The 26610-nt window shown below is 48.7% G+C and overlaps 1 protein-coding gene across 3 annotated transcripts in view; it reads left to right on the forward strand.

Annotated features, from left to right (window-relative positions):
- The window catches only part of Tbc1d22a (TBC1 domain family member 22A), a 311077-nt gene that overhangs the window by 184707 nt on the left and 99760 nt on the right, over window positions 1-26610 (forward strand). For all 3 annotated transcript variants that reach the window (XM_046429244.2, XM_046429243.2, XM_046429242.2), the window contains one exon: window positions 636-711. In XM_046429244.2, the coding sequence (XP_046285200.1) occupies window positions 636-711 (76 nt within the window). The remainder of the gene's footprint in view (window positions 1-635; window positions 712-26610) is intronic.

A 26610-nucleotide genomic window follows, 5' to 3' on the forward strand; every position in this document is an offset into this window, starting at 1 on the left:
TGATATGTTCAAAGGAACTGAAGTCCAGGACCAAGATTTCTTATGCCTGTTTGGTTCAGATGCATTCAAGCTTATAATTTTCCCCTACCTTTTGCTGCCACTCTGTCTCAGCTGGTGGAATGCTGAGGTCTCACTGGAGTGAATGAGGCCCCTTTAGGGCCTGGAAGTCCTGTACATTGACATGAGCCTCTGACACCCTCACTTCTGAGAGTTCAATTTTTGGGAAGATCCATAAGTTGCCCCTGGCAGGCTGAGTGTGTGCTGTTCTGGTACCAGGGAGGTACCAGAAGAGTGTGTGCTGTTCTGGTACCAGGGAGGTACCAAGGAGGTCCAGGAGAGGGATGAGCTACACATTTAAATTGTTTGTTCAACTTAAATGTAAATATCTTACATTTACACACAGCAGTGCACCATTCCACATTCCTGAGGTGTGCGCGAGGGCTTTCCCTCGAGGCACTGGCATGCTGCTGTGTGCACTCCTGTCCTTGTTTCTCAGGTTAAAATCTAGAGGCTTATGGATCGGTGAGGTTGTGAAACATTCACTACTCTCAAGTTATTTCAACTGCTTGTTTCCTTTTTGGAAACTCAAGTTTTATTTTATATGCACATGATACACATTATTTTTTTTTCCTTAGGACAACTACACCTTTGCCCAACCTGGGATTCAAATGAAAGTGAAGATGTTGGAAGAACTTGTGAGCCGGATCGACGGTGAGTTGGCTTCCTGAGCCGCCCCTCTTTGAGGGTGGGAAGAGGCCTGGTTGAAGGCTCTGGGAGGTGGCCTTGGACATTGGTGGGACAGGACACAGTGGCACCCAGCCTGCTGGGGCTCATCCCTGTGAATCCTTCCAGGAACCTGCCCTGCCCCTTTCACCCAGCGTGGTGATCAGGATTCAGGCAGTGTGGCAGGAATGCCATGAGTGCCTTCTGTGCAGGCAGCCTTGCTCATTGAGCTGGGGACGGCTGTTTATGGCTGTCCTTTGGCACTCTCTTCCCTGGCTTTGTGCATGCTTTTGGTATCAAGGAAGTTAGAATAATTTCTCTATGGAATCCAATTAATTACCAAGTCTGGAAATAACATCTTTTAATATTATAGAAAAATTATAGTGTGTTCTCTGGCAATTTTAGATTATGCTTCCATGTTTAAGTGGGGACTTCGAATACTTTTTACCTTCATCCTTAAAATAATTCCCCCTTGATGTGCTGACTGTCATATTGCACTAGCAGAGTTTAATTAAATGAAAGTTGAGAGATAATGCTACCCGTTCCAGGCGTATTCTCCTGATAGTTTGTTAAATTAATGAACAGAGCATTAACAAAGTGATGCCAAGCAGAACCAGGAGTACATGTGACACCAGCCCGCCGTGGTGAGCGGCCCAGGAGACTTGTGCTTTCACAGAGCGTCCCAGGTGAGCCTGGCAAATCATCTCCCTGGATGTAGGGAAATTGTACTTTGTTTGAAACTTGGACTTGGCAGTTTGACTTGTGAGCACGTGCAAGTGCCCTCGCTGGACCTGCTGCAGAGAAACCTGTCATCACAGGCTTCTGAGGGAAGCCCCTGAATGACATTATAAAATGGAGCCATGCAAATTATAAACTCCATTCTGTTTCCTGATGGAGTCTGATTTCTAGCTCTGTGGCTGATGGTTATTGCCTCATTTCCATATTATGAAGTCTTATACAGTTCTTCCAATGATACTTTATTTGATTCAGTGTTATATTTGGGTACTTTTCAACCTATCTATTCAAAATACTGCTCTTTTTTTTTTTTGCCTCTGTCAGTACATTATGTTCATACATTGTACACACACAGTAAGATCGCGCTTGACTGTGCTTGGATTTTGTTCCTTCAACCTGCAGTTTTATGAGTGTTGCCGTTCTATTTAGTTCTTTGAATTACAATTGTGAATTACTCATTCTTAGGAGACTCTTCTTTTCCTCCTGTGCCCCTCAGAAGGCTTACTTTATATTTTCCTGGAGGTTGGAGAGCTGTGGCCAGTGCTCATCTGCTCCAGTGCTGCATTTGGAGAAATACCTGAATTGATTTTCTTTTGTTCTGTGGTTCAGAAAGAAGCAGGATGCAGATTTGTTGGGTGGTTTTTGAAAGAGCGGCATCTGCATCGCTTCTGAGTGTGGCATCTTCACCCTGTGCTCTTAAAGGTCTGTTTCCACGGTGAGGAGGTTCCCTCTGCCACACGCTGAGCTGTCTGACCTTCCCATTCTTCTTGTGGAACCTTAAAGAACTTCTGTGTTGTCCTCAACATGAGGACACCCAAGCTTTCCGGAAGGAAGGGTCTGGAACCTGCTGCAGTGGCCCTGGTGGGGAGCCTCTGCCTCCAGCAGGCACCTGGAGAAGCACCAGGGCCGTGCTCTGGAGATCACTCCTCTGCGTATCATCGCACTAGGAGAAAGAATCTGTGGGCTTGGAACTTTTTTGGGGACCTCAAAGATTTTATTAAGGGCAGACTATTTTAGGAAGAAAAAATTTGCTTTATAAAAGTCCACTGCCTCATTTCTGCATTTTCAGGGAAAGTAAGTATTTATTTCAGAAAATTTTGACGCTTTGGTGAGGGAAAACTCTTCATGGACTTGCAAGTGAAGAAAGGTGATGGTTTGTGGATAGGTCCAGGTGTGGCTCATTCAGAAAAGGAGCTACGTTGCTCTGCAGGGTCAAAGTAAGGAATCTTGGTGTCCCAGTGATGGCACTGTGAAGATGTAGGCAGGAAGCCACAGGAGAGTGGGCACCTGTCTGGGGGGGAAGGGTACAGAAGTGGGGAATGAGTGACCAACGATTAGCCAGAGGCACTTTCAAGAGTTTCCCATTTTGAGCAGCGCTGCTCTGCACCCTTAACCTCTAGGGCTCTGTGCACATGAAGGTGTGGTGCCTGAAGGAAGAGAGTTTTGTTCCTCATGGAAGCCGTGTGGTAGGAGTGGGCAGGGGCCTTTTGTTGGCACTGGGTGGGGAGCAGAGACCATTGCAGGAGGGGCAGCTGGCTGGTGAGAAGTCCAGGATTTCCCCTGTAATCTTGGGGCAGAAATTGGAGTTTCCCACATAATGAGAGATGGTGACTGGAGCCATGTAATTTAGAATTAGAGGACAAGGTAAGAGGAGGAATTTCTACTTTCAGAGACGCAGACCAGATAATTCCAACCAAATTTCCCATTGAAAATAACTAAGAGCTGTCAAACAAACAAAAAGGGAAACAAAAGAAAAGAAGTTTCTTAAAAATCATCAAACTGCTATGAAGGAAACAAGCACTTCTTGGACCACACAGTACCTGAACCTCAGGAGAGAAGCACAGCACCCAGGCTGAAAGAATAACCCTAAAGGGTGTTGTAGTTTGGGCAGTCTTCTGGGGCAAGTTGGTAAAACCTGGCTTACTTAGAATAGGGAATCAGCAAATGCCCCTTTACTTCCTGAAAGCTGGAAAGGTGAGATGTGGGTTGTGGTGCCAGCCACTCAGCTCTCAGGACTCCCATAGCCTCTAGTTCAGGCAGTGTAGGACCAGGGTTGTGGAGTTTCTGGACTGGAGTTCCTCAGAAGGCTTGTGAAAAGTAAAAACAACCTCTTTTTAGGAGGGAGTCCCCAGAACTTAAATTGTTCCTACAAATATTTTCTTTTCAAATGAAATGACCTTGATTGCACATTCAAGACTCCTTAAGCGAGAGAAAACAGATAACAAGCCAGGTCCACCTGAGCTTTTGTAATCCTTAGGCACATACTATAAAACCACTGTGCTTCCTATGTATGAAGAAAGAAGTTTGAAAGTATCTGCAGGGACTAGGTGACCATATGATTTTTGCATAAGAGATTTGAAAAATCACCCAAAACACTTTCTGGGATTAAAAGACATGGTAACCAAAAATAAAAATCCCACAGACAAGCTTAACACATTAGACACAGCTAATGAGAAAATTGGTGAACTAGAAAATGGGTTAGAGGAAAATAGCCCAGTGAAACTTGGAGAGTTAAGAACATGAGAATGCAGAAAGTAAGCAGTGTAGGGATGTAATTAGAAAGTCTGATATATATTTATGGGGTTTTAGAACTAAGGAAAGAGTGACGAAATGATGAATGACCGCTTTCCAAAATTATGGAAGTTCACAGATTCTAGAGGCCAGTGAATCCTGGGGAGAATTAATGGAAATTCATCAAAGTGAATTTAATTAAGCACAGAAATTCTCAAATCAATCAGAGAAGAATAATGCTTCCCTAAAAATAGCTGTTTATTGAGATTGACTTCTCAATAGAATGTACCTGAGGGTATCTTCAATATCCAGAAAGAATGTAACTGTTTCCCTGGAGTCTATATCCACCAAAGGTATCCTTCAAAAGTGAATTCGATATTCCAGGATTACATCTGAATCTGAATTGTTTTACACTGCCTCCAAGAAACTGTATAAATCAAGAAGGAAAGCAATAAAGCCACATGTGAACTTCCCTTGCAGCATAAGTAGGGAATGGTCCTTGTGAACTTCAGATTCCTGTAAGCAGGCAAACCACCCACCCAGGTCATCCTGTGGGAAGAGGCACATCGTCTAGTACCCTAAGTTTGCCAAAGAAAGGACAGATCCAGATAAATCATCACAAGAGAGACAAGGCCCTTTCCAGGATATGGAAAGACTGAGATTAAGTCTGATATCTCATAGGTCAGGACATTGGCTAGTGGGTCATTGAGAGGAATTAAGATTTCCTGGATGAATGGCAGCTGTGTCCATAGCAGAACCCTGTGTCTGACCATCAGTTGCCTCACAGGAGCTGATTCTTAGGTCACTTTAGAATCAGCTGGGCCAGGGTCTCATTTCTGCAGAGTAGTACTTCCTTGTGGCTGGGCATGCAAGGAGCGGTTTCTGGTGCACAGGAACACTGTTGTGTCCAGCTGTTTCCCACAGGCCCCTCCTGCCCCATCTTCAGGATCAGATTCTCCTGGGACAACTCTGGTTGCCGGTGGGAGGGCAGGATGCAGGCAGGGGTCAAGGCCGGGGGTCAGAGAACTGGGACTTGCATCCCAGCCAGCAGCACTCACAAAGTAACATGGGTGGGGTTGAGGGAGGGGCTGGGTTCTGGCATTTATGGTGCTGTCAGAACCTCACCTAACATGTTTTCTGTTTGTTTGGGTTCTTGATCAAACACTTTTTCTTTTCTTCTTTTAGAAGAAATGGATCACTTGGTATTTGGTCAGCTTTTTCACTGTTGTGACCTGATGAGAACAACTTTAGAGAAGGAAAAGTTTATTTGGCATTCACAGTGTCAGAGGTCTTAGTCCATAGAGAGCTGCCTTCAGAGCTGTAGGCTGTGGGTGGAGCAGGACATCATGCGGAAGGGCATGGCGAGGAAAGCACCTCAGAACATCACACCAGGAAGCTCACAACATAGAGCCCCCAAGGCACACCTCTGAGACCACCTCCTCCAGCCACACCCTGCCAGTCTTCATTACCACCCAGTTGATTTGTATCAGCAGGTTAATCCACGGATGAGGTTAAGGCTGTCAGGACCCAGTCACCTCACCTCTGAACTCTTGCGTGGTCTTACACTTGAGCTCTTGGGGGGCACCTTGCATCTGAGTAGAAAAACGTAATATCTGAGTAGAAACAGCTCTTATAATTGGGGGTGGTTCCAGCCCTCCTCCCTCCCTGGCTTTTGAACTTCCCAGTCCCTCCATGGTGGTCATGGTGGGTTAGATGTTTGGGTCAAGGCTACGCCAAGAACCAGTTGTTTTGGGAAATGCATACCAGCACCCCTCTGCTCTTCAGCACCACCTGCTGTCAGAGTTGACTGGGCACGTACCAAGGCACTTGTGATAAGTCAGATAGCTCCTGGTGGTGCCGTGTGGTGTGGAGACGTGTGGTGTGGAGATGTGTTGCTTCTGCAGCAGGGTGCTGCTGGTACCATTGTCTGCCTCTGGACTGCTCCTGGGCCTGTAGAACTCCAGCGCCCTGCGTGAAACGAGCATGCAGAGGGGTGGGCCACAGCTGGTGGAGGCCACTTAGGAAGAAGCAGGTGTGCTGGTGTTGGCATGAGGTGCCATGCCATTTCCTTATGGGGGGTGTGTTTTAAGTCCACCTGTCCTCTGGTGCCTGCACCTGCTAGTGCCCCCTCTCCTCCTGTCCTCCTGTTTTTCTTGCCAATAGTGGCGTCCTCCACTCTGGTGACCCGCATTCATTCCTGCCAGACCCTGTGCATGCTGTGTCTGCTTCTGCATGGCAGGTTAGACCTGAATGCTCATACCTTGCTTGAGCACATGACCTGGCACCAGGACTGCATCAGGTGTGCACACTGGTCAGACTTGGAATGGCTGGGTAAGGGGTCTGAGTCACTGTTACCAGGCCAGGCCCAGGCTTGCTTTGTGAGTGGACAGCTTCTCCATCTCAGCAGCTTGAAGCAGCATTTGTTTCTCACTCAGTGTGACTGTTGAGACCTGGCTGGGCCTGGGTTCTGTCCTGCCCCCACTGTGGCATACAGGCTGAGGGAGCTATTGTCAAGAATATTCTCATCCAGTGCCTGTGCTGGAGGGAGGTGTTTCCCACAGAGACTGGCACATGATACCCATTTGGGTGTCATTGGCCAGCCTGAATCCCATCATGACAGTGAGGTGGGGGACAGAGAAGTGCCTCCATAGGAGGCCAATGTTGGTGGGTGCTGCTGGTGAGCACTGTGGTCACCATCATAGAAAAGACTTCAGAGACAGCAGCATAAATCTGGAGTTTATACAAAATTTGATTCATTTTTATAATCTTTTCAAATATGTAAGTAGGGAAATTCTAAGGGCCTAATGGTTGTTCAGGAAGAATAATTTTTCTGAAAAATTCCTGAATCAAGGCTCATGACTAAGTGGAATTTAATGATTAAAAATTAAATGTGTCTTAAAGTTTGCTTTGTTGTATGTTATGGCAGGGCATGTGTCCAACAGCGCCATGGAAGGCAGAATTAGAGTATCGTCTGCTCTGTCCCACTCTCCCTGTCATTTAAATTGTGACAGCAGTTGTAGCTCAGAGAAGATATGATGTTCATTCTAAGGTTACCTGCCTACAATGTTTGTATCAACTGTCAGTCTGTTCTCTGGTTATTAAAGGATTTTTTTTTTTTTTGCATAGAATCAACACTTTTCACTGATTACTTAGTAATTCATTGCTGCAATGATAAATACATGTTAACTCTCCAACCACACTCCAGCTGACTGGGAGAAACACAACTTGTAAAGCACATGATGAGATTTTCCCTCCTGGTGACATCTGGAATGCTTATGTATATTTGAATGTGAAATTTTACATTTTTGCAGGAAATCCTCATGAAGTATCTATATATTTTGTGGTCATCATGTCTATTATGTCTAATCTGAACCTCCTGGGTCACGTGATCCCTCTTGTCCTTGAGGTAGAACAACCAGAGAAGAACTGGCTTCCAGGCCTGGCTTTGCTGATGGCGCAGTCGGAGCCCCCGTGTGGAAGACCGGGCCACTGCCCACCCTGGGAGCCCCACCTGTGTTCAGGGCCTTGCATTTTTTGTGGCACTGATGAGGTCTACGTAGATGAAGTATTCGCCACATGTTTTGATGAGTGAAACCAAGGAGAACTTAATTCAGTATTTAAAAAAATATTTGAAAGCATTTGGCTTCAGCAGGTGTGTCAGGTCATGTCCATTCTTGTTCAGAAGATTAAAATGAGTTAGAGTACTGCTTCACACCTGAGAGTGATCCCACTGGGGGCGACCCTGGCTCCATGGAGGAACCTGGGGCACTATTTTTGGTGGCTCAGGGACTGTGGGTGTGGCTTCAGGGAGGGGGTGGGCTGGGATGGTGCTCCCAGAGCCCAGTTCTAGTGGCGCTGCCTCAAGCTGTTCCGAGGGCACTCAAGGCTGAGAGGCCCTGGTGGTGGTGGGTGGGGTGGCTGGAGCAACTGTCCAGATGACCAGTCTGAACTAAGGTCATCAGTAGGTGTGACAGCCCACCCCCCCCACCCCAAGGTGTTTCTACCATGGCATTGAAGCTGACGCCTGGGCTCCCTGGGAATGGACCTGCAGGAATATACTTTCTCACTTTTCTTATTGAGACTGTGCTTGTGCTTGAAGCCTTAAGGAAAAATAGGGGTAATGTTCCCTGCCTGCCTGATCGTTGCATCCCCACAGCCTCTAAGGGTTTAGGATATCAGACTCAGCAAATGAAGCAGAGTGCCCAGTTAAGTTAGAATTTCAGAGAAATAGTGATGCTTTACTTATTTATTTTAGTGTAAGTACAAGTAATCTGAGGACTAGAGCAGGAAAGGAGAGGGTGGAGCCTGGGTGGCCTCACTGGAATGGCCCTTGAGCACCGCTGGCCTGCCTTGTGCACTGCTCGCAGGGGGCAGTCACAGCCTGGGCTCTGGACAGCCCGCCTGGTGCATCTCCATTTTTTTTTTTTTTTTTTTTTTGCAAGTTCATATTTTGTTTGCAATAGATTTGCTTTGTTGACTTTTGCATTTTTGTAAAAAAGGAGAAAAGTTTTCACTTAATGTATGTGCTAGCCTAGTGTGAAGTGGCAAGTCAGTACACATGACCGGTGACAGTGCTGATGGTGTGTTCTAAGCCTCGTGCAGGCGTGGCCCCCTTTGTTGCCTAACCACGGCAGGCAGCCAGCTGTGGGGGAGTTGTGGGGGTTCATTCGAGGCGGGACCTTGTTGAGCTGCGGGGGTCCCTGGTCTGCCTCTGGCTCCTGAGGCTGGCTCCTCTCTGAGCTGTAGGGATGCCTGGCCAAACCTAGGGACCAAGGACCGCAGTGGCCATTATTATTAACATTTTATACTTTCTCCCTCAAGGAAGAAAATTCTGGAATTTGTTACTGGAGAATACTCTTACCTCTGTGTCTAAAATGGCTTTATCTACTTGTACAATTTCCCTTTCTTGGGCTTTTAATTCAGGTTAAATGTGATTTTAATGAAATTTTTCTGAAAGCTGTCATGACTACATTGTGAGGTTAAAATTGACTTATTCTTTCAAAATAGAATTCAGTTACAGCTAGTAAACTAGATTCAGCTTTATTACTGCCTAAGTGAAAATATTTTTATTACTCCTACAAGGTAAGCTGTTGGAGAGCAGAGCGTCCATCAGCAGCCTGGGCTGGTGGAGCGCTCAGCGTGGCCGCCTCCCCGCAGCACGCAGCACGCAGCACGCAGCCTCACTGGGCCCCAGGGTGGCTGGTCTAACATTGGAAGCCATAGTGGCATTTCATTTGAGACAGTTGAGTATGATGATTGGCAAAGCACACATGTAATTGAGGACCTGTTGGGAAGGAGCCCAGCTGATGTTCTGGGAAGCCCCCTGTGCCAGCTCGGGCTGAATGCCCACATCCTGGGCTCCTTTCGTCACAGCCTTGTCCCCAGGCCCATCTGCCTGTGGCCTTCCCCATTGGATGTGGCTATTCCCTGCTATGACTGATGACTGCCTACTGGTGTTCATTAAATGGCAATCCTGGCTCAAGGACCCTCTATAGTCTGAGGCCTGTGGCACCCAGGTGAGCACTCACTGTGGCATGGGATGTCATAGCACCTCAAGTAAAGTTGATATAATGCACTCTCAATCGAAAATCTAAACGGACATCTTATTGCATCTTTGGGAAGAAGGGTACATTCTATGGTACAAAAAAAATCAAAGAAATAGAGGAAGTTTAGCAGTGTAACCCACAAAATGATATATAAGGAATATGTTCCTGGGTTCCATGTATTCAGAATAAATGTGGTGTACGTGCAGGTCCACCCCTGCATCTGAACTTGGGTTGCTGTGCTGTTGCTGGGGATGATGGATACAGTAGCCAGCATCCATCAGGCTGTTCTCAGGTCTTTGTGTGCACCCTGGTGGCTTTTCATGAAGCCCATCAGGTGGTTCTGTGCTGTTCCCACTTCAAGAGTCCTGCCTCTCTGGTTTCATTTCCCTGTAACCTAGATGATCTCCATGTTGCGCCCAGCACTGTCCATCCTGGGATGGTCTGAACGTGGGAGTGCTCCCCAGCCCTTTCCCCTACGTGGGAGGCCCAGGAAGGCTGTGGGTGAGGATCCTACCTGGTTATGCCTCTGCCCTTCTGCTTCCTCCAATGAGGTCCCTCCTCCCTGAAGTTCACCAGCTATCAATGGATTATTCCACCAAATGGATTAATCTGTTGATCGGGTCGGAACCCTCACAAGCTAATCACTTCCCAAAGCCCTGCCTCTGAGTACTTGAGACTTTGGGGGACTTTCCAAATATAAACCATAATGGTGTCTGAAGATTGTCTTATCTTATGGTTTGTGTGCCTGTTCAGCCCCACTTCCCGTGGCCCCTTGATCTGTTGACTTCTGCCCCTAAACATGTCATTCTGAGTATAGAGACTGTCTCCTGCTTGCTGAGCCTTGATCTAGAGAGACAGTCTTGGAATATTTCCCATACCTCAGAGTTGTTAGAGACACTGAAGGAGGCACTGCTGTCCCTCTGAGCCACATGGGCTCTTAAGTCTTGACTTGGAGATGACACAGCCACAGGATTATGGGATGCTGGCCTGACAACCTCTGAGGGCCTGGGGTCCACCCAGTGCCAGAGCTTTTTCCCTGCCTGCTGCTTCACCAGCTTTTGCTGCAAATTCCCGTCCTGGTTCCTTATTTTCAGGTCCCATGCTGTTGTCTTAGGACCTGGGAATCAGGCCACATCTCCATGCCAAGTGGGGCCTGGACAAGTCTGTGGCTCCTTCCTGGGCCTCACCCCTATTGCATTTCCCTGCTGCTCTTTCTCATGCCTCCCAGTGAAGCCCAGTTAAGCTAACTTTCAGTGGTTCCTCTAGAGCAAGTGAGAGGGATTCTTTTTTAAAAAGCCAAGGAACAGCTTTTATCCTGCTTTTGGGCTGACAGTGTCCCAGGAGGATCTTGGGGCAAGTGGCCTTCAGGTCAGCTCGCACTTAAATCCTTTGCAGGAGAGAAGGATCACACATTTTTAAGACCTTGTGCTGATGGGTATTGGTCTGTGACTGCTAGGGGCATTCTGCCCTATAGTAGAAGACAGGATGCTGCCAGTCATGCCAAGAGGTCTTTCTCCAGCCTGCACTCAGCAGTCTTAGAAGAGTGGCAGCCTGCAACCATCAGTCACCCACCGGGCTCACTTCATGGCCTTTGGCAAGTGTAGGGCGTCCGTCACAGTGCACTGGGGGCCAGCGGGCTCCCTGCTTCCCTCTTGGCCAACGCCCTGCAGGGAGTGCAGCAGGGGAAGTGCTCGCCCCACAGGCTCTGGCCACTGGGTATCACTGCTCCACACTTAACTCCCTGGAACCCTGAGAGGTGCCAGGAGTGGGTTGGCAGAACCACAATTGCCATCTTACCCTTGGTGCTCAAGCGTGGCCTGTGGCCACCTGAGTGTTCTGAATTGAAACATGCAAGGCTGGGTGGTTCAGTACTCAGCCTCCTCCTCTTCTTCATTTTTTATTTTTTATTTTGCAGTATGTGTCATTTATTCAATAATCATTAAGGTCGAAATATGCCACTATATTCAAGATAGGGAAAATTTTTAAAATTTGTTCTAATTAGTTATACATGACAGCAGAATGCATTTTGATTCATTGTACACAAATGGAGTACAGCTTTTCATTTCTCTGGTTGTACACAATGTAGAGTAGCACCATGTATTGCAGTCATACACGTACCTAAGGTAATGTGTTTGTCTCATTCCACCATCATTCCTGCCCCCATGTCCCCTCCCCTTCCACCCGTCTCCTCCCTCCCTTTGCCCAATCGGAGTTCCTCCATTCTCCCCACGCCCCCTTCCCCATGATGGATCAGCATCCACTTATCAGCTTACTTACTTCACCTAGCACGATATTCTCCAACTCCATCCATTACCTTCAAATGCCATGATTTTATTCTCTTTTAAAGCTGAGTGATATTCCATTATGTACATATACTATAGTTTCTTTATCCATTCATCTGTCAAAGGATGTCTAGGTTAGTTCCATAGTTTAGCTATTATGAATTGAGCTGCTGTGAACATTGATATGGCTGTATCACTGTAGTATGCTAATTTTAAGTCCTTTGGGTATAGACCAAGGAGTGGGTTAGCTGGGTCAAATGGTGGTTCCATTCAAAGTTTTCTCAGGAATCTCTATACTGTTTTCCATAGTGGTCACACCAGTTTGCAATGCCACCAGCAAAGTGTCTTTTCCTACACTTACTATTGCTTGTATTCCTGATAATTGCCATTCTGACTGGAGTGAGATGAAATTTTAGAGTTTTAATTTGCATTTCTCTAATTACTAGAGAAGTTGAACATTTTTTCATATATTTGTTGACCAGTTATATATTTTTTTTCTGAGAAGTGTGTTTAGTTCTTTAGCCCATTTATTAATTGGGTTATTTATTTTTTGGGTTTTAAGTTTTTTGAGTTCTTTATCTATCCTGGAGATTAGTGCTCTGTCTGATGTGTGTGTGGTAAAGATGTTCTCCCCCTCCATGGGATCTCTCTCACATGGTTGATTGTTTCCTTTGCTGAGCCTCCTCTTCTTGATGATGAACATTTGTGATCCTCCGTGCTTTATTTCCAAGCTGAGCCTAGGTAGCTGAACTGTAAGTGAAGGCTTCCAGATTGAGTGATCCTCCTTGATAGATAGTCTCTGTTAATGGAGGCCGTGGTCTGATTTTGGAATGATTCCCACATTGTTTCTGCTCATGGCTCCGAGTTGCAGAGAAGGTGTGAGCATTTTACCTTCCTCACCATGAGAAGCACCGCACAGGAGGTAGTGCCTGCAGGTGGGCATGTCCCAGCCAGCGTAGTCCAGGTAAAGGCAGTCCACTGTTGCGTAGGTCCTTCACCTTCCCATCTCACCACCATTGGTTCTTTAGGAAAAGCTTTGGTCCCACGCACTGGAGGCCACATCTTCTCAACTTTGTCCCCTGTTCAGAGGTTCACCTGTGGTAGTCCCCGGGTTCCTTATGCCCTCAGCTGCAGGTCTGGTGGCCCTCAGCGTGTGGGGCTGGCCCGCACTCTGGGCTTCACGTTCCAGTCCTGTGTTGCAGCCATGCATCCTCATCACTGCGAGGTTTGGCCCTCCCTCTCCACTGTGCTTGGGTCTTCTTTGCCAAGACCCTTGGGGTGTGACAGGAAGGCGCTGGGGCAGGGGCTTCAGCCAGACATGGGGCAGGACATTCTGTCCAATGCTGCAGCAAGATCCAGACTGGAAGCATGATAGTGCTGGGGCGGGAGGAGATGGTGTAGGTGCAGAGACGGGAGACCTCCCTGGATCCTGACCTTCTCCGGCCAGGCCTGAGGCCCTAGGAGTCTGTGAGGAGAAAGGCCCAGAGCCGCCCCATAAACAGGCCCTGATGAGGCCAGAAGGACACCCTCCTTTCCACCACTGCCCCCTGGACCTTATCCTACTGGGACTGTGACAAATAAAGGTGCTGTTTTCATGTAACCTGCCTTGGCCAGATCTGCACTAAGGGGTACTGTGGGGTTGGGCCCAGGACCTTTAGGACCCTGAGCCTGGTGAAGCCACAGCCTGACTCTGCCTTTGACCTGAGCCAGTACCATGCAACAGACACCTGTGCTCCTGTTCTGGGCACTGCTGCCCTCCAAAGATGAGCTGCAGTTCTGACATGAAGTTCACCATACCGAGGGGCTTGCAGCCCTGGACTGCCTCCCTGAGGCCTAGGGATTCTGGAAACCACCCCTGGTGGTTCTGAAGGCCAGTAGGGTCTGGATTGCACAGACTTGCAGAGTTTATTAAGGGGGATAGAAAGGATCAGTGAGCTGGGATGACACCATTCATCCCTTTGATGACTTCCTAAGCCATCATGCCCCAGACAGAGAACCTTGGTGGTCTCCACTGAATAGTGGGCACCCTTCATATATTTATCAGGAGTCAGTTCTTGTACCCAGCCAAATGTGGGTCCCTGGGAAGGGTGCAGGTCCCACCGAGCACACTGCTGCATGAGCTTGCGCACATTCCCATGTTCGACTGAGTCACTCATATCCTTTGCCATATGTTATCCTCACAGTGACTTTGAGGTCAAAAGTGATGACTGGCTGAGACTTGCCTGAGTACACATGAGGAAGCCGCAGGAGGGATTTGAACCTCTCATCCAGGGCTCCTATATGACTCTGTTGGTGAGGGCTTGCATGTGTGGGGCTGAGGGCTGTCAGATCCCACTACCTGCTGCTGCATGGTCCCCTTCCCGCTTCTGAGCTCTGCTAAGGAGCCTCTCGATGACCCTCCTTGTAGCATACTCCAGCCATAAGCAGTGAACTGCCCTCTTGCTCCACATTGCATGGGTGGCCTAGGCTCTGTGCTGAGGACATGTGAGAGTAGCCCGGTGTGCACACAGCTGGCAGGAAGCAGAAGGAATGCAGGCTCAGGGGCACTTGTGTCGTCGCTCATTAGCTTGGTTCTGGCATCCATGGTGCTATGTCCATGGGAACAGATGGGCCCATGGGTTGTCTCAGGTTGAGATGAGGTGTGGACACAGAGCTGCTGTTTGAGTCATGTGCCATGTGTCCCCAGCAAGTGACAGTCTGTGACTGGACACGGGGTGCATGAGCCTGGTGACTTTGAGTCAGGCTGCAGTTTCCGGTGCCCGGGAAGCCTGGAAGGGCCACTCGGGGTGGCTGGCTCCGGGGCCTGAGGTGCTCTCCTCACCTGATTTACACAGGGCATTTCCAGAACAAGGAATGCCTTCAGCTCCCTTTAAATGTTTGAATTGCAGATGTGGAGAGCACCCAGTCCCACCCCGTGTTACTCTGGTGCTGCCCTCCTGATTGTGATTTCCAGGATCCTTGCAGCTCAGCTTGGATCTGTAATCTGCAGGGTGATCTTGCCCTTTGCTCTCCCAGTGTCTGGGTATGAAGACAGAGCTTCGGAAGGAACTGCATCCTGTCTTGTGTCCATGTGTGGGGTCATTGTGGTTGGACAGTTTACCATGTGCCATTGATGTGGGATGTTTTGCTGTCATCTGCCCACTGACTGAAGCAGCAGGACAACCAGGGGTATGTGTCCGAGAAGCAAAGGACTCGCCAGATAGAAAGGCTTACAGTGAAAGGAAACCCGGCAGCTCTGGCCATGCTGACATGCTTGGGTGGCCTTAGCCAGGCAGGAAAACAAGAGCCCTGTTGCTGGGAGCAGCCTGGCCTCTGCAGCATGTTGGGTTCTTCTCCTTATGCCGCCCTCGTAGCCTGGCCGCCAGACCAAGCCCCGAGCAAGCCATGCCACCGTCCTCCTCTTTCCTGTCTGGGGAGCAGCAGGCTTTGCTTCCTGCTGCCTGAATCCTCTCTGCTGTCCTCTCCAAACTCATGTGTCCCCTTGTGTTGGCAGAGCAGCAAACGGTTGCATTTGAGGTTCCAGAAAAGCCACTTTTTTCTGAGACCCCGTCTCTAGCTGCCACCCATGTGCCTAGCCCTTCCAACTGCTACAGGGTTTCTCTGGGTTGCTAGAATGTAGGAACTTTCATACTGGGCACAGTGCCCTCAAGTCCTGCATGTGCACCGTCTTGTCCCTGAGAGCCCTGGGTGGGCTGCTGGCAGGCTCCTAGTGCCTGCTGGCCTGTAGAGCAGCCCAGACCTGATGTGGGTGTGGGCATTCTGGTGGGTGGGCACATGCTTGATGCTCTTGCCTAGTTTGCCCTCTTGTACTGTGGTGGCCTGTGGCTGGCCCATCTGTCTTGGAGCTGCTCAGGCTCCCTCAGCAGCTGACCCCAGGATGCTCCCTTGTGTGTTCTGAGTGCGCCCCTGCTGCAGTCTGTCTCAGAGATGACTGAGGAGCCCCACCATGCCCTCCTACCAGGGATGCGCCAGAAAGGGCAGTGAATGTTCAGAGTGCCTGGCTGCTTTGCTGGGACACACCTTTCTGCTGGGTTCCGGAACTCTGCTGTCCTGGGGCATCTCCATGAGCACAGTGGGAACAGCCCCTCCGTGGATCCAGGAGTGTCCAAGTTCCCGTCCTTTGTTCGTTGGCCGCCCTCACCCCCCAGGGTCCTCTGTCCCCCACACAGCTGCTTGCCCTGGGGCTGCTCTGCCCCCAGGTGCAGCCACTTTGATTCCAAGAGGTTCTTCTTAGGATTTGCTCCTGTGGAAGCCTAGAGGAGGTCTCCTTGCCATCAGAGTGGCCTGAACCGTGGCATTGCAGGGCCAGCCTCTGGCCACCTTGTCTGCTGTCCTGCAGACCATGGTGCAGAGTGTGGCTCACGCTGCCCTCTCTTCCCACTCCTGATCTGTGCTGTTCTCACCTCTGGATTCACCGGTTCTGCTGACTTCACCTTCACTATCCCTGTGGCGGTACCTGGGGTCTCAGCTGCCTCCGAGTAGCAGTCTGTGGAAGAAAACAGCAGTGAGCAGGACCTGAGCTGTGGGAGCCTGGGACACTGTGCTCCTAGGTAGGACAAAGAAGAGGGCTTTGTTTTTGGTTTTCTTTACTCCAAGAGGCCCGTGAGCACCCAGAAAGGCTTGTGTCACCAGAGGAGGCTGGGATGGGGATGGGAAATGGATTGTGTAGCTCGTTTCTAGATGGGGTAGAGCATGGTGTGCACTGGATCAGCCTACAGGGGACTAGAGGGCGTGGCCTGGCACTGGCCTCCTGGCCTGCAGAGAGCGCTTGGGGTGTGGGGGCCTTGCTGGTGTGGCGGATTAGGGGCCACAAGTCCAGAGAAGGGGTGTGGTGAAGTGTGCTCTGTGGCACCAGCGCACTGTCACCATGACCAGGACCTGTCTATCCACAGGCAAGGCACTGATGGTCTGTGGACTTAGCCTGATTTCCCTGTGGTCCCAGGGCTGCCCTGCAGCAGGCTGCCTGGGCTTGGCCGGCAGCAGGGCCCCAGCCTCTTGTGCGCTTCACGATACAGACATATTAGAAGTGACCCCCAGGGGTGTTCTTCAGAGCCTCACTTAACTTGGGTCTGTCTGCTGCCTCCTGGTGATGGGGTGCAGGTGGCCCAGTGTGGGAGGCTGGCTGGCCAGCAGGAGAACATGTCCCACCTGCCAGCCCCTGCTGAGGCTCCTGGGGTCACTGGAAGGAGGCCTTTCTGCCCTCCCCGTGTCTGTGTCAGTGATTGTCCTGTGGGAAACTCTGAGGCGAAGCCTGCTGTCCCCCACAGACCTGTATGCAGCAGACCCTTGTCCAGGCTGCTTTCTCCTGGAGGGTCCGTGGCACTGCTGGTTGCAGAGTCCTCAGCAGCTGCCCTTCTGCTGTGAGGAGGCACTTCTTCCCTCCAGGACCACCCTGTCTGAATGTGGGGTTCCTGTTCTTCAGAACAGGGCACACAGCGTACTGCCTTCCAAGGCTTCAGGCTCCCCTGACTTGGAACAGGCAGGTCATCTTCCAAGGCCATTTTCTACTAAGGGGGATGGCAGAGCAGCTCCTGTGAGGTCCCGTGAGGCAAGGGGTGTGGGGATGCCTGAGGGGATGGGGTCCGTGAGTGAGGACAGGCGAGACCCCCCAGCCCTGTCGGTTGGAGGGATGAGGAGTGGCGCTCGGCCACATTTGGGGCTGAGGAGCCCTGGTGCTGGAGTCTGGGCAGGCTCTCATCTTCTGAGAGGCACACAGCTGTCTGGCACTGCCACTTGGCTGTGCTCAGTTTCTGGGGGTGTCTCCTGGGGTGTCTGGGTGCAGAGCCAGTGGAGTTGGGACACACAAGCTTCCTATGACAGACAAGGAGTCAGAGCTCACTGCTGTTTGCACTCAGGGACAGGCACCTTGGGAAAGAACTTCCTGTGCCCTGGGAAGGTGCTGAAGTAGCAGGGAATCCTCTTTCCTGCCTGAGCAGGGCAAGGGGCCTCCCAGGTCTATGACTGTGACAACGAGGAGTAAAACGTTCCTTGAAGTTATTTTCTTTGGGTAACTCTAAAATTAAGGCACCTTCTGTTTGTTCACAAAGAGTCTGAAAGCTGGGTATCCTGTGGCCTGGTGCTGGCGCTGCAGCCGCCCCTGACTGCAGGCCCTCTGCAGCCCCTCTGGATGCTCAGCAACTTGGGGCCTCTTGTAGACCCTGAAACAGAACCTTCTCTTGGTGAAGTCACCTTCCAGGGGCTCTGGTCTGTTGTGGGCAGAGGTGGCATTTACATCTCAGGGTCCCTGTCATTTACTTGTCACTCTCCAGGGATGGGGCAGGTGTCTGACGGGCATGGTGGTTGGGGCCTCGGCCACTAAGATAGCTGGCAGAAGGGCCTAGCTCTCGCGGCTCGCACATCCCACTGCAGACAGTGGGTGCTGATGGTCAGTTCTGGTCCCGGAGGAGGTGTGACAGAGCAGGTGAGTGACACTAGTTGGGTCTGTGGGGAGCCTCCACACACGGCCTTGAGACTTCCCTGTCCAATGTTTCAGATCGTTTCTTACAGTGACTCCAGTCAGTGCATGCAGAGTCCAGGTCTGTTCATTTAATTAAATCCGTGGAAACGGCGTCACTAGACCACTTGTAGCATACGCTGCCTCTTTTTCCTTTGGTCCTTCTCTACTACCTCCTGGAACGGTCCATCTGCCTGTCCAGCTCCCCTTCTCCTGTGGACCTGGTACATATTTGTGTGGATAAGTCACTGCCAGTGAAGAGTGAGTGGCCACTTGGCACAGGCTGCTGAGTCCCAGGTGGACACCAGGGATGTTAGGCCTGGGCTCTAAAGGGATCTGAACTTGACCTGCATTGCCCCCAGTGTCGCCACTCATCACTGGCAGTGGCTCCGGTGGTGACTGTGCTGAGGGAGAGCAGATCAATGGAGCGCGATTGCACAGGCAGCATGTGCGCGGACACCATCCTCAGGGCTGCTGTCTGTGTTGTGTCTGCAGCATCCAGGAGGTGGCACGCTCGGAACCCATCCTTCTTTCCCTCCTCTGTCTCAGCACCATCTCGTAGGGCACCTGCTCATGAGATAACATCCAGCCCTGTGGGGTTTCAGGCTGGTGGTGCAGGAGCGCTGAAGGACTATGGCCGGTGACAGCCCTGTGAATTGCCCTCGTGATTCCACCTGGACTCTGTGTCCCTGCCGCTCACCACCTAGTGCAGGGATTGACCCTGGGTTATGAGGGAGGGACAGTGTGGGCTGTGTGTGGAGCCAGTGGTGTGCACTTCTTCCCGACTTTTGCCTTCAGGGTCATCATCTTTGGTGACATTAAATCACCGTGAAGCATCGGAGGGGTATTTGTCCCACAGAAATCTGCAAATGCTACAAGTCATGGCCTCTTTCCTGAGTGCTGGTTGTTAAACATTTGCCAGCTCACTACTGATGCTGGGGAAGATGGCAGGTAGTACCCAGGCTGTCTTCCTTAGGAGTCTTCCTTTGTGGAGAGTCGTGGAAGGTTTATAAGTGGTACAGGATGTCATTAGGGTTGTGTCAGGAATGTGTGGAATATTGTGTTATGCGAAGTCCCTCCTTTTCTGCAGTAGATCCCTTCAGTCAGTTCCTGAAACTGGATGTTACTGAATCTTATATACACTGTACTTTTATCTCTACATGAGACTTATGGGAGAGTTGATTTATAAATTAGCATAATTTATATGTATAAATGGATACACTGGACAAAGAGCAAGAGGGCATGAGATCATTGTGCTATGCAGAGCAGCAACTTAAAACTTATGCATTGTTTTAAGTTTTATGGCTAATTGTGGAGAGCCCCCTCCTTTAGCTCATTGTTGACTTGGGCTATATAAGAACTTTCTTTCTTTGTGGGGGGTAGGGGGTACCGGGGATTGAACTCAGGGGCACTCGACCACTGAGTCACATCCCCAGCCCTATTTTGCATTTTATTTAGAGACAGGGTCTCACTGAGTTGCTTAGTGCCTTTCTTTTGCTGAGGCTGGCTTTGAACTCACGATCCTCCTGCCTCAGCCTCCTAGGCCTCTTACAGGAGTGCGATGCTGAGCCTGGCAGGGCTTTCTTACCCCAGCGAGGTGGTCAAGGCTTATCAGTCGTGTGTGCCCATTCAGCTAGGAGTTGTTTCTGTGTCCTTTCTCGTTTGCTAAAGGGAAACCTGTTGGTGAAGCACTGTCAGGGAGGCAGAGCGTCCTTGTTCCTTTTCTGATGGCAGCTCTCCCTGGTTTCCAGGCTGAACTCCTTGGTTCATGGGCCCTCTTTCTCTGTCTGGTCACACTGTAAAAGGGAGACCGAGGCAAAGGGGTGAGGCTTTCCTGCTGTCACACCAAACGCAGCGAGGGAACATGGTGGGCAGACCCCCTGGTGGGCTGCCTCTGTGTAGTTCAGTAGTGGGTGTGGGGTGTCATTCCCGTAATTACACCCAGTAACCCTGGCTTAGCAAGCTGGGATGGGATAGGTTCCTCTCGCTCCTGAAATAAGCAGTCAGTTGGAGAGGCCCACGTGGCCAGGACCTGTGGGTGGCCTTCAGTCTCCAGCATGAGGAGTGGGGCCTCCGCCATGCAGCTTCAGGGAGGTGGACTCTGCCCATAGCTGGAATGAGAGTGGAAACCAGTGTTCCCTAGTCAGTCCTCCATATGAGAACTCAGCCTCACCTGCAGCTTTGTGCAGCACCAGGCAGAGGAACCAGCTTGGCCCCACCTGGACTGGGCCTGCAGAGACCGAGGAAAGGCCTTCATGTTGTTTTCAGCTGCCATGTGTGTGGTAAGTGGTAACAAGCAACAGAGGACCATGGTGTGCAAGGGACTGATAATAGCACAGAGCCCTTTTTCTCTTTCCGTCCTGCTCTGGGTTCCATCCAGCAGTGGAGTGCCCTGCTCCCCCCCAGACTTCAGCATTCTCCTGTCCATGTTGCTCCCATACTGCTCAGAGAAGAGTATCCATCATGATTTATCATAGTAACAACAACAACAACAACAACAACAATTAGAGCCTGCAGTTCATTTAGACCTGATCGGGGAAATGAGCTGCAGGTGTTGGGAATTGTGCCTGCTTCCTGTTGGCCTTGATTGTAAGCTTCCCTAAGCAGGGAAGGCTCAGGTTTGGGGAGAGCCCGCACTTCCAAGGTGTTGGTGGTATATTCAGGTTCCAGATTCACTCTGTTTCAGCCAAAACACTGAAACTGTGGAACCCTAGTCTTTGAGATCTGAGGCCTGATGCAGAGTGACCCCTGAAAGAGGAACAGTTCAGGTGAACTCCGTGGTGGCCAAGGTCAATGCCTGGAGAGCACCTGTGGCAGGAGGAGCAAGAACCCTGTTTAGCAGAGCTGGGCATCTGGGGAGGCCAAGGGCCTGGGGTCTGTGGGAAGAGGCTGATGGAGGAGAGCAGCTCAGAGAGAGCAGGTGCTCTGCAGGTCTTTGCAAGGGTCAAGCTGAGCACTGATCCACACTCAAGGTGGGGAAGGCCCATTTGAGTTGACCAGGGCCAAGCCCTGAGACCCTCACAGGTGGGGAGCACATCTTTCCTGAAGGTCAGGGGACGCTTTATAAGTCGTGGGTATTGGTTAGAGAACTTAGAAAGCTTTGCTCATCACTAGGATATGAAAACCTAAATGTCTCTCTGCCCCAGAGCTTGAAAGCAGGACCCCACATGATTAAATTATTTTCACTTGACTTAACTGCATCTTAGTGAAAAGTTAAAAAATATTTATAGTAATACAAAAATATTGAGTACCCAGCAAGGAAAAATCCACAGTATTTACCTTCCAAAGTCATTGTCAGGCATGCAAAGGTACAGAAAATTATAACAAAAAGCCTCAATCATGACTGGCTTGGGAATGGCGTGGTGTGAGACTTGTTAGACAGAGACAGTAAAGCACTTATTATAATTGTATCTCGTATGTTCAAAATCTAGAGAAGCAGTGAACATGTGAAGTCGACATGGAGGATGTTAGAATGATCCAAATTGAACTTACAGCGATAAAACTACAATGAAAGAGATGAGAAACACACTGTATGGGATTACCAGCAGATTAGACTTTGTAGAAGAAAAGATCCACGAACCTGCAGGCACACGATAAAAGCCATTCAAAATAAAAGAGAAAAAGGATAAAACAACAAGATCACGGTCTGTAGACCGCGGGGCAGTTCAAGCGGCTCACATGTGTGCAATTGGTATCCCCTGTAGGGAAAAACAGAAAAAACACTGGGAGAGACATTCACTTTTTAGAGAAAATTGGTGAAACTATAAATTTATAGAACCAAGAACATGAATGAGTGGCAGGCCTGCAGTGTGAAGAACTCTGCCTGTCGTGATCAAGCTGCTTCAAGGCACCAGTGACGGGAAGGTCGGAGGGCACCAGAGGAGAAAAGGGTGGCAGCAGGTTCCTTGTCACAGACGGTTCAGGCTGGTTCAGGCGACAGTGGAGCAGCTCTGTGAACTGCTAGAGGAGAAAACCTGAGCTTGTTAGCAAGCAAGTGTATCTTCAGAGACGCGGGTGAAAGGGTGAAAGAAATGCGTCTGTAGACTTAAGGAAGCTAGAAGAAGCCACAGGAGGCCAGGGTGTCCATCCAGCGGAAATCCAGTGGGAAACTTGGAGTTAGCAGGAGGCTGACCCCAGGGAAAACTCGGGTCTGTGCACAAAGACCAAGAGCTCCCAAACCTGCGGCCACAGCAGTACTTTCAAATACTCTTTCTTATTGTTTAAATCTCTTTTAAAAATAATTGGAAGGTCAAAGCAAAAATAACACAGTAACAGCTCTGTTGTGGGTTTTTAAGACGATTGAGTGAAGCCGACAGCAGCACAGGTGCAGGCTGGAGGGGAGTGCACTGCCGGTTCCTGGTGTGCTTGGAGGGACACTGCTGATGGCGGGCATGGTGTGTGTGTGGGGGGGACACTGCTGCCAACCCTGGAGCCACCAAGCAGCAGGCCAAGAGCCAACAGAGGCCAAGTGGAGTCTTCCAGGACGCTCGCCTTCAGGAGGGCAGAGACGGGAGCAGATGCGATGAGTGGCGCCCAGATGCAAACACATAGGCTCCTTCTGCCAAGTGACTAAGTGTGTGACAGGTGGAGGAGTAAGCTCCAGTCAAAAGGCAGGTCTCGTCAGATTGACTTACAAAGCCAGGCCCAACTATGTTCTTCATGCATTTTAAATATAAAGGCACAAATAATTTGATAGTCAAATGATGGGCAAAGTTATTCCTTGCTAACACCTATCTGAGTAAAGCTAGAGTAATGTCAGAGTAGATTTCAGAACAAAAATTATTATAGAAAAAGTGTTGTTTCACGTGGTAAAGGGTTAACCAGAGGGCAGTAGCAACCCTGAGTGTGAACTGTGCTGACGGAGGAGCTTCAGAGCACGCAGAGCAGGACCTAGTGAAGCTCCCACCAGAGATGGACCCACAGTTCTAGTTGGAGTTTTCAGCTTCTTTTCAATAAGCAACGGAACAAATAGAGAATCAGCAAGGGTACAGGAACCTGAAGAGCACTTCCAGCAAGCTTGATTTAGTTGACTTTTGTGGAAAATTCTAAGCATGTATGCTCCTTTGTAATTATTTTTGTACACAGAACATTTTCCAAGATTGACCAAATATTTTACCATATTTGAATCTAAAGGATTCAAGAAATAGGAGATCTGTTCTCTGAGCACAGTAGAAATAAATTAGGAATCAGCAAGTTATCTAGATATCCAAGTAATTCTAAACTAACATACTTTTAAGTAGTCCATTGATCACAGGAAAAAAATAAGAAGGAAATTAGTGTTTTAAAGGACAAGAGAAATGCATTTTAGAATTTGTGAAATGCAAATAAAGCAATAATGTGGAATTGATGGTACTGAGTGTATTTGAGAAACCAAAGGTGTCGTCAAATCAGTGATTTTGGCTTCTTAAGAGGGGAGAGAGAATAAAACCAAGTTTTTTTTTTTAAATTAAATAAAATTCAATAAATCTGTAGTCAGACTGATCAGGAAAAAATGGAAAAAGACACAAATTACCAAGATTAAGACTGAGAGAGTTAACATCATTATAAATTAAATCAATATTAAGAGGATAGGGGACTGTTATTCAAAATATTTTGCCCATTTATTTGATAATCTAAAGAAATAGGTGTATTTTTCAAAATACACAAACCCAAGTTGGCCAAGAAGAGAGATAATCTGAATATTCCCATATTTTTAAAAGAAATTAAATTAGTAATTAAAAACCTTCCTACAAAGAAAGCTCTTGGCATGGGTTACCTCACATTTAACAAACAATACTAACCGTACATGAAGTATTTAAAAATAAACAGAAGGGCATACTTTCCAGAACATTCTATAAGACCAGCATTTTTCAGTTACGCAAACCAAAGGCATTTCAAGAAAGAGAACTACAGACTGTTATCCTTCATGAACATAGATGTAAAAATCCTGAACAGAAATTTTTTAGCAAATCAAATTCAACAGTTTGTAAAGTGAATAATATATCATTGTGACATGTGGTTTATCCCAGACTGCAAGGTTGATTTAACTGTTGAAAAAGCAATCAGTGGAGTTCATTACATTAACATATTAAAAAGAACAAACCCCCAAAAATCATCTCAGTATATATAGAAAGAAAGCTTTTGACAAAATTCAACACCCATTCCTAATAAAAGCTCTCAGTAAACCAGGAATAGAACAGAACTTCCTAAGCTTGATGGGGGCATCTGCCAAACCTGCCGCCCAACTCATACAAAGTGATGTGCATCTGACACTCTCCCCTGAGATTAGGAACAGGGCTCCATGCTCCTCCCCACTGCCATTCAGTAGGTGTGCTGGGGATCCCAGCCAGTCCCGTGCCATGAAAACAAAGAAATGAAAACAGACAAGCGTACGTGGCATCCAGACTGAAGGGCGAGAAGGAAGAGTGGGTTCATTTGCAGATGACATGAGCATCTTTTTTGAAAGTCTGATGGCATCTACAAAACCCTAGTAGAAAGGAGAGCTTAGCAAGGTTTCAGGATAGAGGATCATCGATATGTAAAAATAAATTGTGTTTCTATATATTACCAGTGAGAAATTAGAAACTGAGGTTAAATGAGCAGTGCCATCTATAATAGCATAAAATGTGAAGAATTTGTGGTAAGTATGACCAAAGATGATGTAGGCCCATACACTGAAAGTTATTAAACATTGCTGAGAAATCAGAGATGACCTGATGATGTCTGCAGATTGGAAAGCTCAAGATCATTAAATATGTTTCCCCTAAGCTGATCACACATTCGGCTCAATCCCAGTTAACAATCCAGCATGTTTTTGTACAGAAATCTAAAGCTGATTTTAAAATTTTAAAGTGCACAAGCACTAGGTCCCTAGAATAGCTAAAAAACAGTGAAGAGGCTGAACAACATTGGAGGATTAGTCCCCCCGCCCCCTTATCAGAGTCGTGAAGTTCACAACTGTGTGCCCTTGGCATTGACAGGTCAGTGAGATGGAGGAATGTTCAGAAAGAGAGCGACAGTGACATCCAGCAGGCTCGGGAGAAGTGCAGTTCTATATGTTATCTTCATATGAACATGACAGACTGTGCAGTTGCCATTCAATGTTGGTAGGTCAAAGGAATTTGGATTTGTATATTGTACCATGTTAAAAATTACCTCAAAACGAACCGAAGATCTGTAATGTAAATCTAAAGTCATAAATTTGTAAGAAAAACATAGGAAGTCTTTGTGAGCTTGGCTTGGGTACTTAAGATTTCTTAGACTGGCACTAAAATCAGGGAACATTAAAGGTGATTTTCGAAAAATAAATTGGACTTCATCATCCAGTTAGGAATCTCTTCAGATGCTCTTGTCTTTCCCAGGACCATCCTCTTTAAGAGCTCCGTCAGCATCGAGGCCCAGCCCCTTGCAGCCTCTCCTCCAGCTCACCCATGGTCTGCCCCACACTCTGTCCAGGCAGCGTGGACTGCAGATGTCCACAGTGGGTCGTCTTTGCCATGGTGCTTGGAGCACAGCCAGTCACCCGTGAGCTTTGGGCACCCGCCAGCAGCCCTGGCATCTGCATTCTTTTCTAAATGAGATTTGTCGCTGCTTCCTCATGAAAACAGGCCTCTCCGGGAGGGGTTTGTCAAGAAGTTCATGGCACATCTGTGAAGTGATCATGATTCCATACCTCACTGCTTCAGTTCCGTGTAGCTTCAGAAGAACTTGTATTTTAGATTATAGTACTGTCAAAAATCTACCTTGATGCCTCTCTGGAGATGAGAAGGTTGTGTACTGTGATGTCAGACGCACACCGATCTCCACAACTTGCCAGGGGGGTTAGTTCTGTGCTGAGCTCATGTTTCCTGAGGCTTTCAGAGTGAGTGGTGATGTCCCTGTCCTGCAAGGCCTAGGTTTGGATGCCCTGTGGCCTCTTTCTTGGGCTACCTGGCTGCGTCAGTCTTGCCTGCCATGAGCAGCTGACCATGCCTTTTGGGTCTGACCCACCTTCGCCCCGAGCTTGTGTTGAGCATGAAGAGGGCAGCAGCCATGTGGCATGACCCCATGTTAAAATGAGCCTTGGAGAAGTTGTTTTGGAAGAATCCATTTACAGTGTGGCTTCTCCCCTGTCATCTGTCAGGACCTTAGACCTCAGGGCCATTTAATGATGGCAGGAACATTCTGGGTGTGCCCACTTGGTGACCACCGTGTCATCCTGATGTTACTTGCCTAGATTGAACATCAGACTCCCCATGTCAGGACTCAGGTTACCACAAGACTGCCCTCACCTCTAGCACCACTCTGGGACTCCAGGTCACCCACACTTCTGAGTGACTGGCGATAAACCTGGCATATCTCAGAGCCCTGGGGTTGGATGATCGGTTGGAAAGGCTCACAG

Source organism: Marmota monax, unplaced genomic scaffold (genome assembly GCF_021218885.2).
Source record: "Marmota monax isolate L192 unplaced genomic scaffold, Marmota_monax_Labrador192_F-V1.1 WCK01_AAM20220418_F8-fsc00051, whole genome shotgun sequence".
In the NCBI taxonomy this organism is placed as follows: Eukaryota; Metazoa; Chordata; class Mammalia; order Rodentia; family Sciuridae; genus Marmota; species Marmota monax.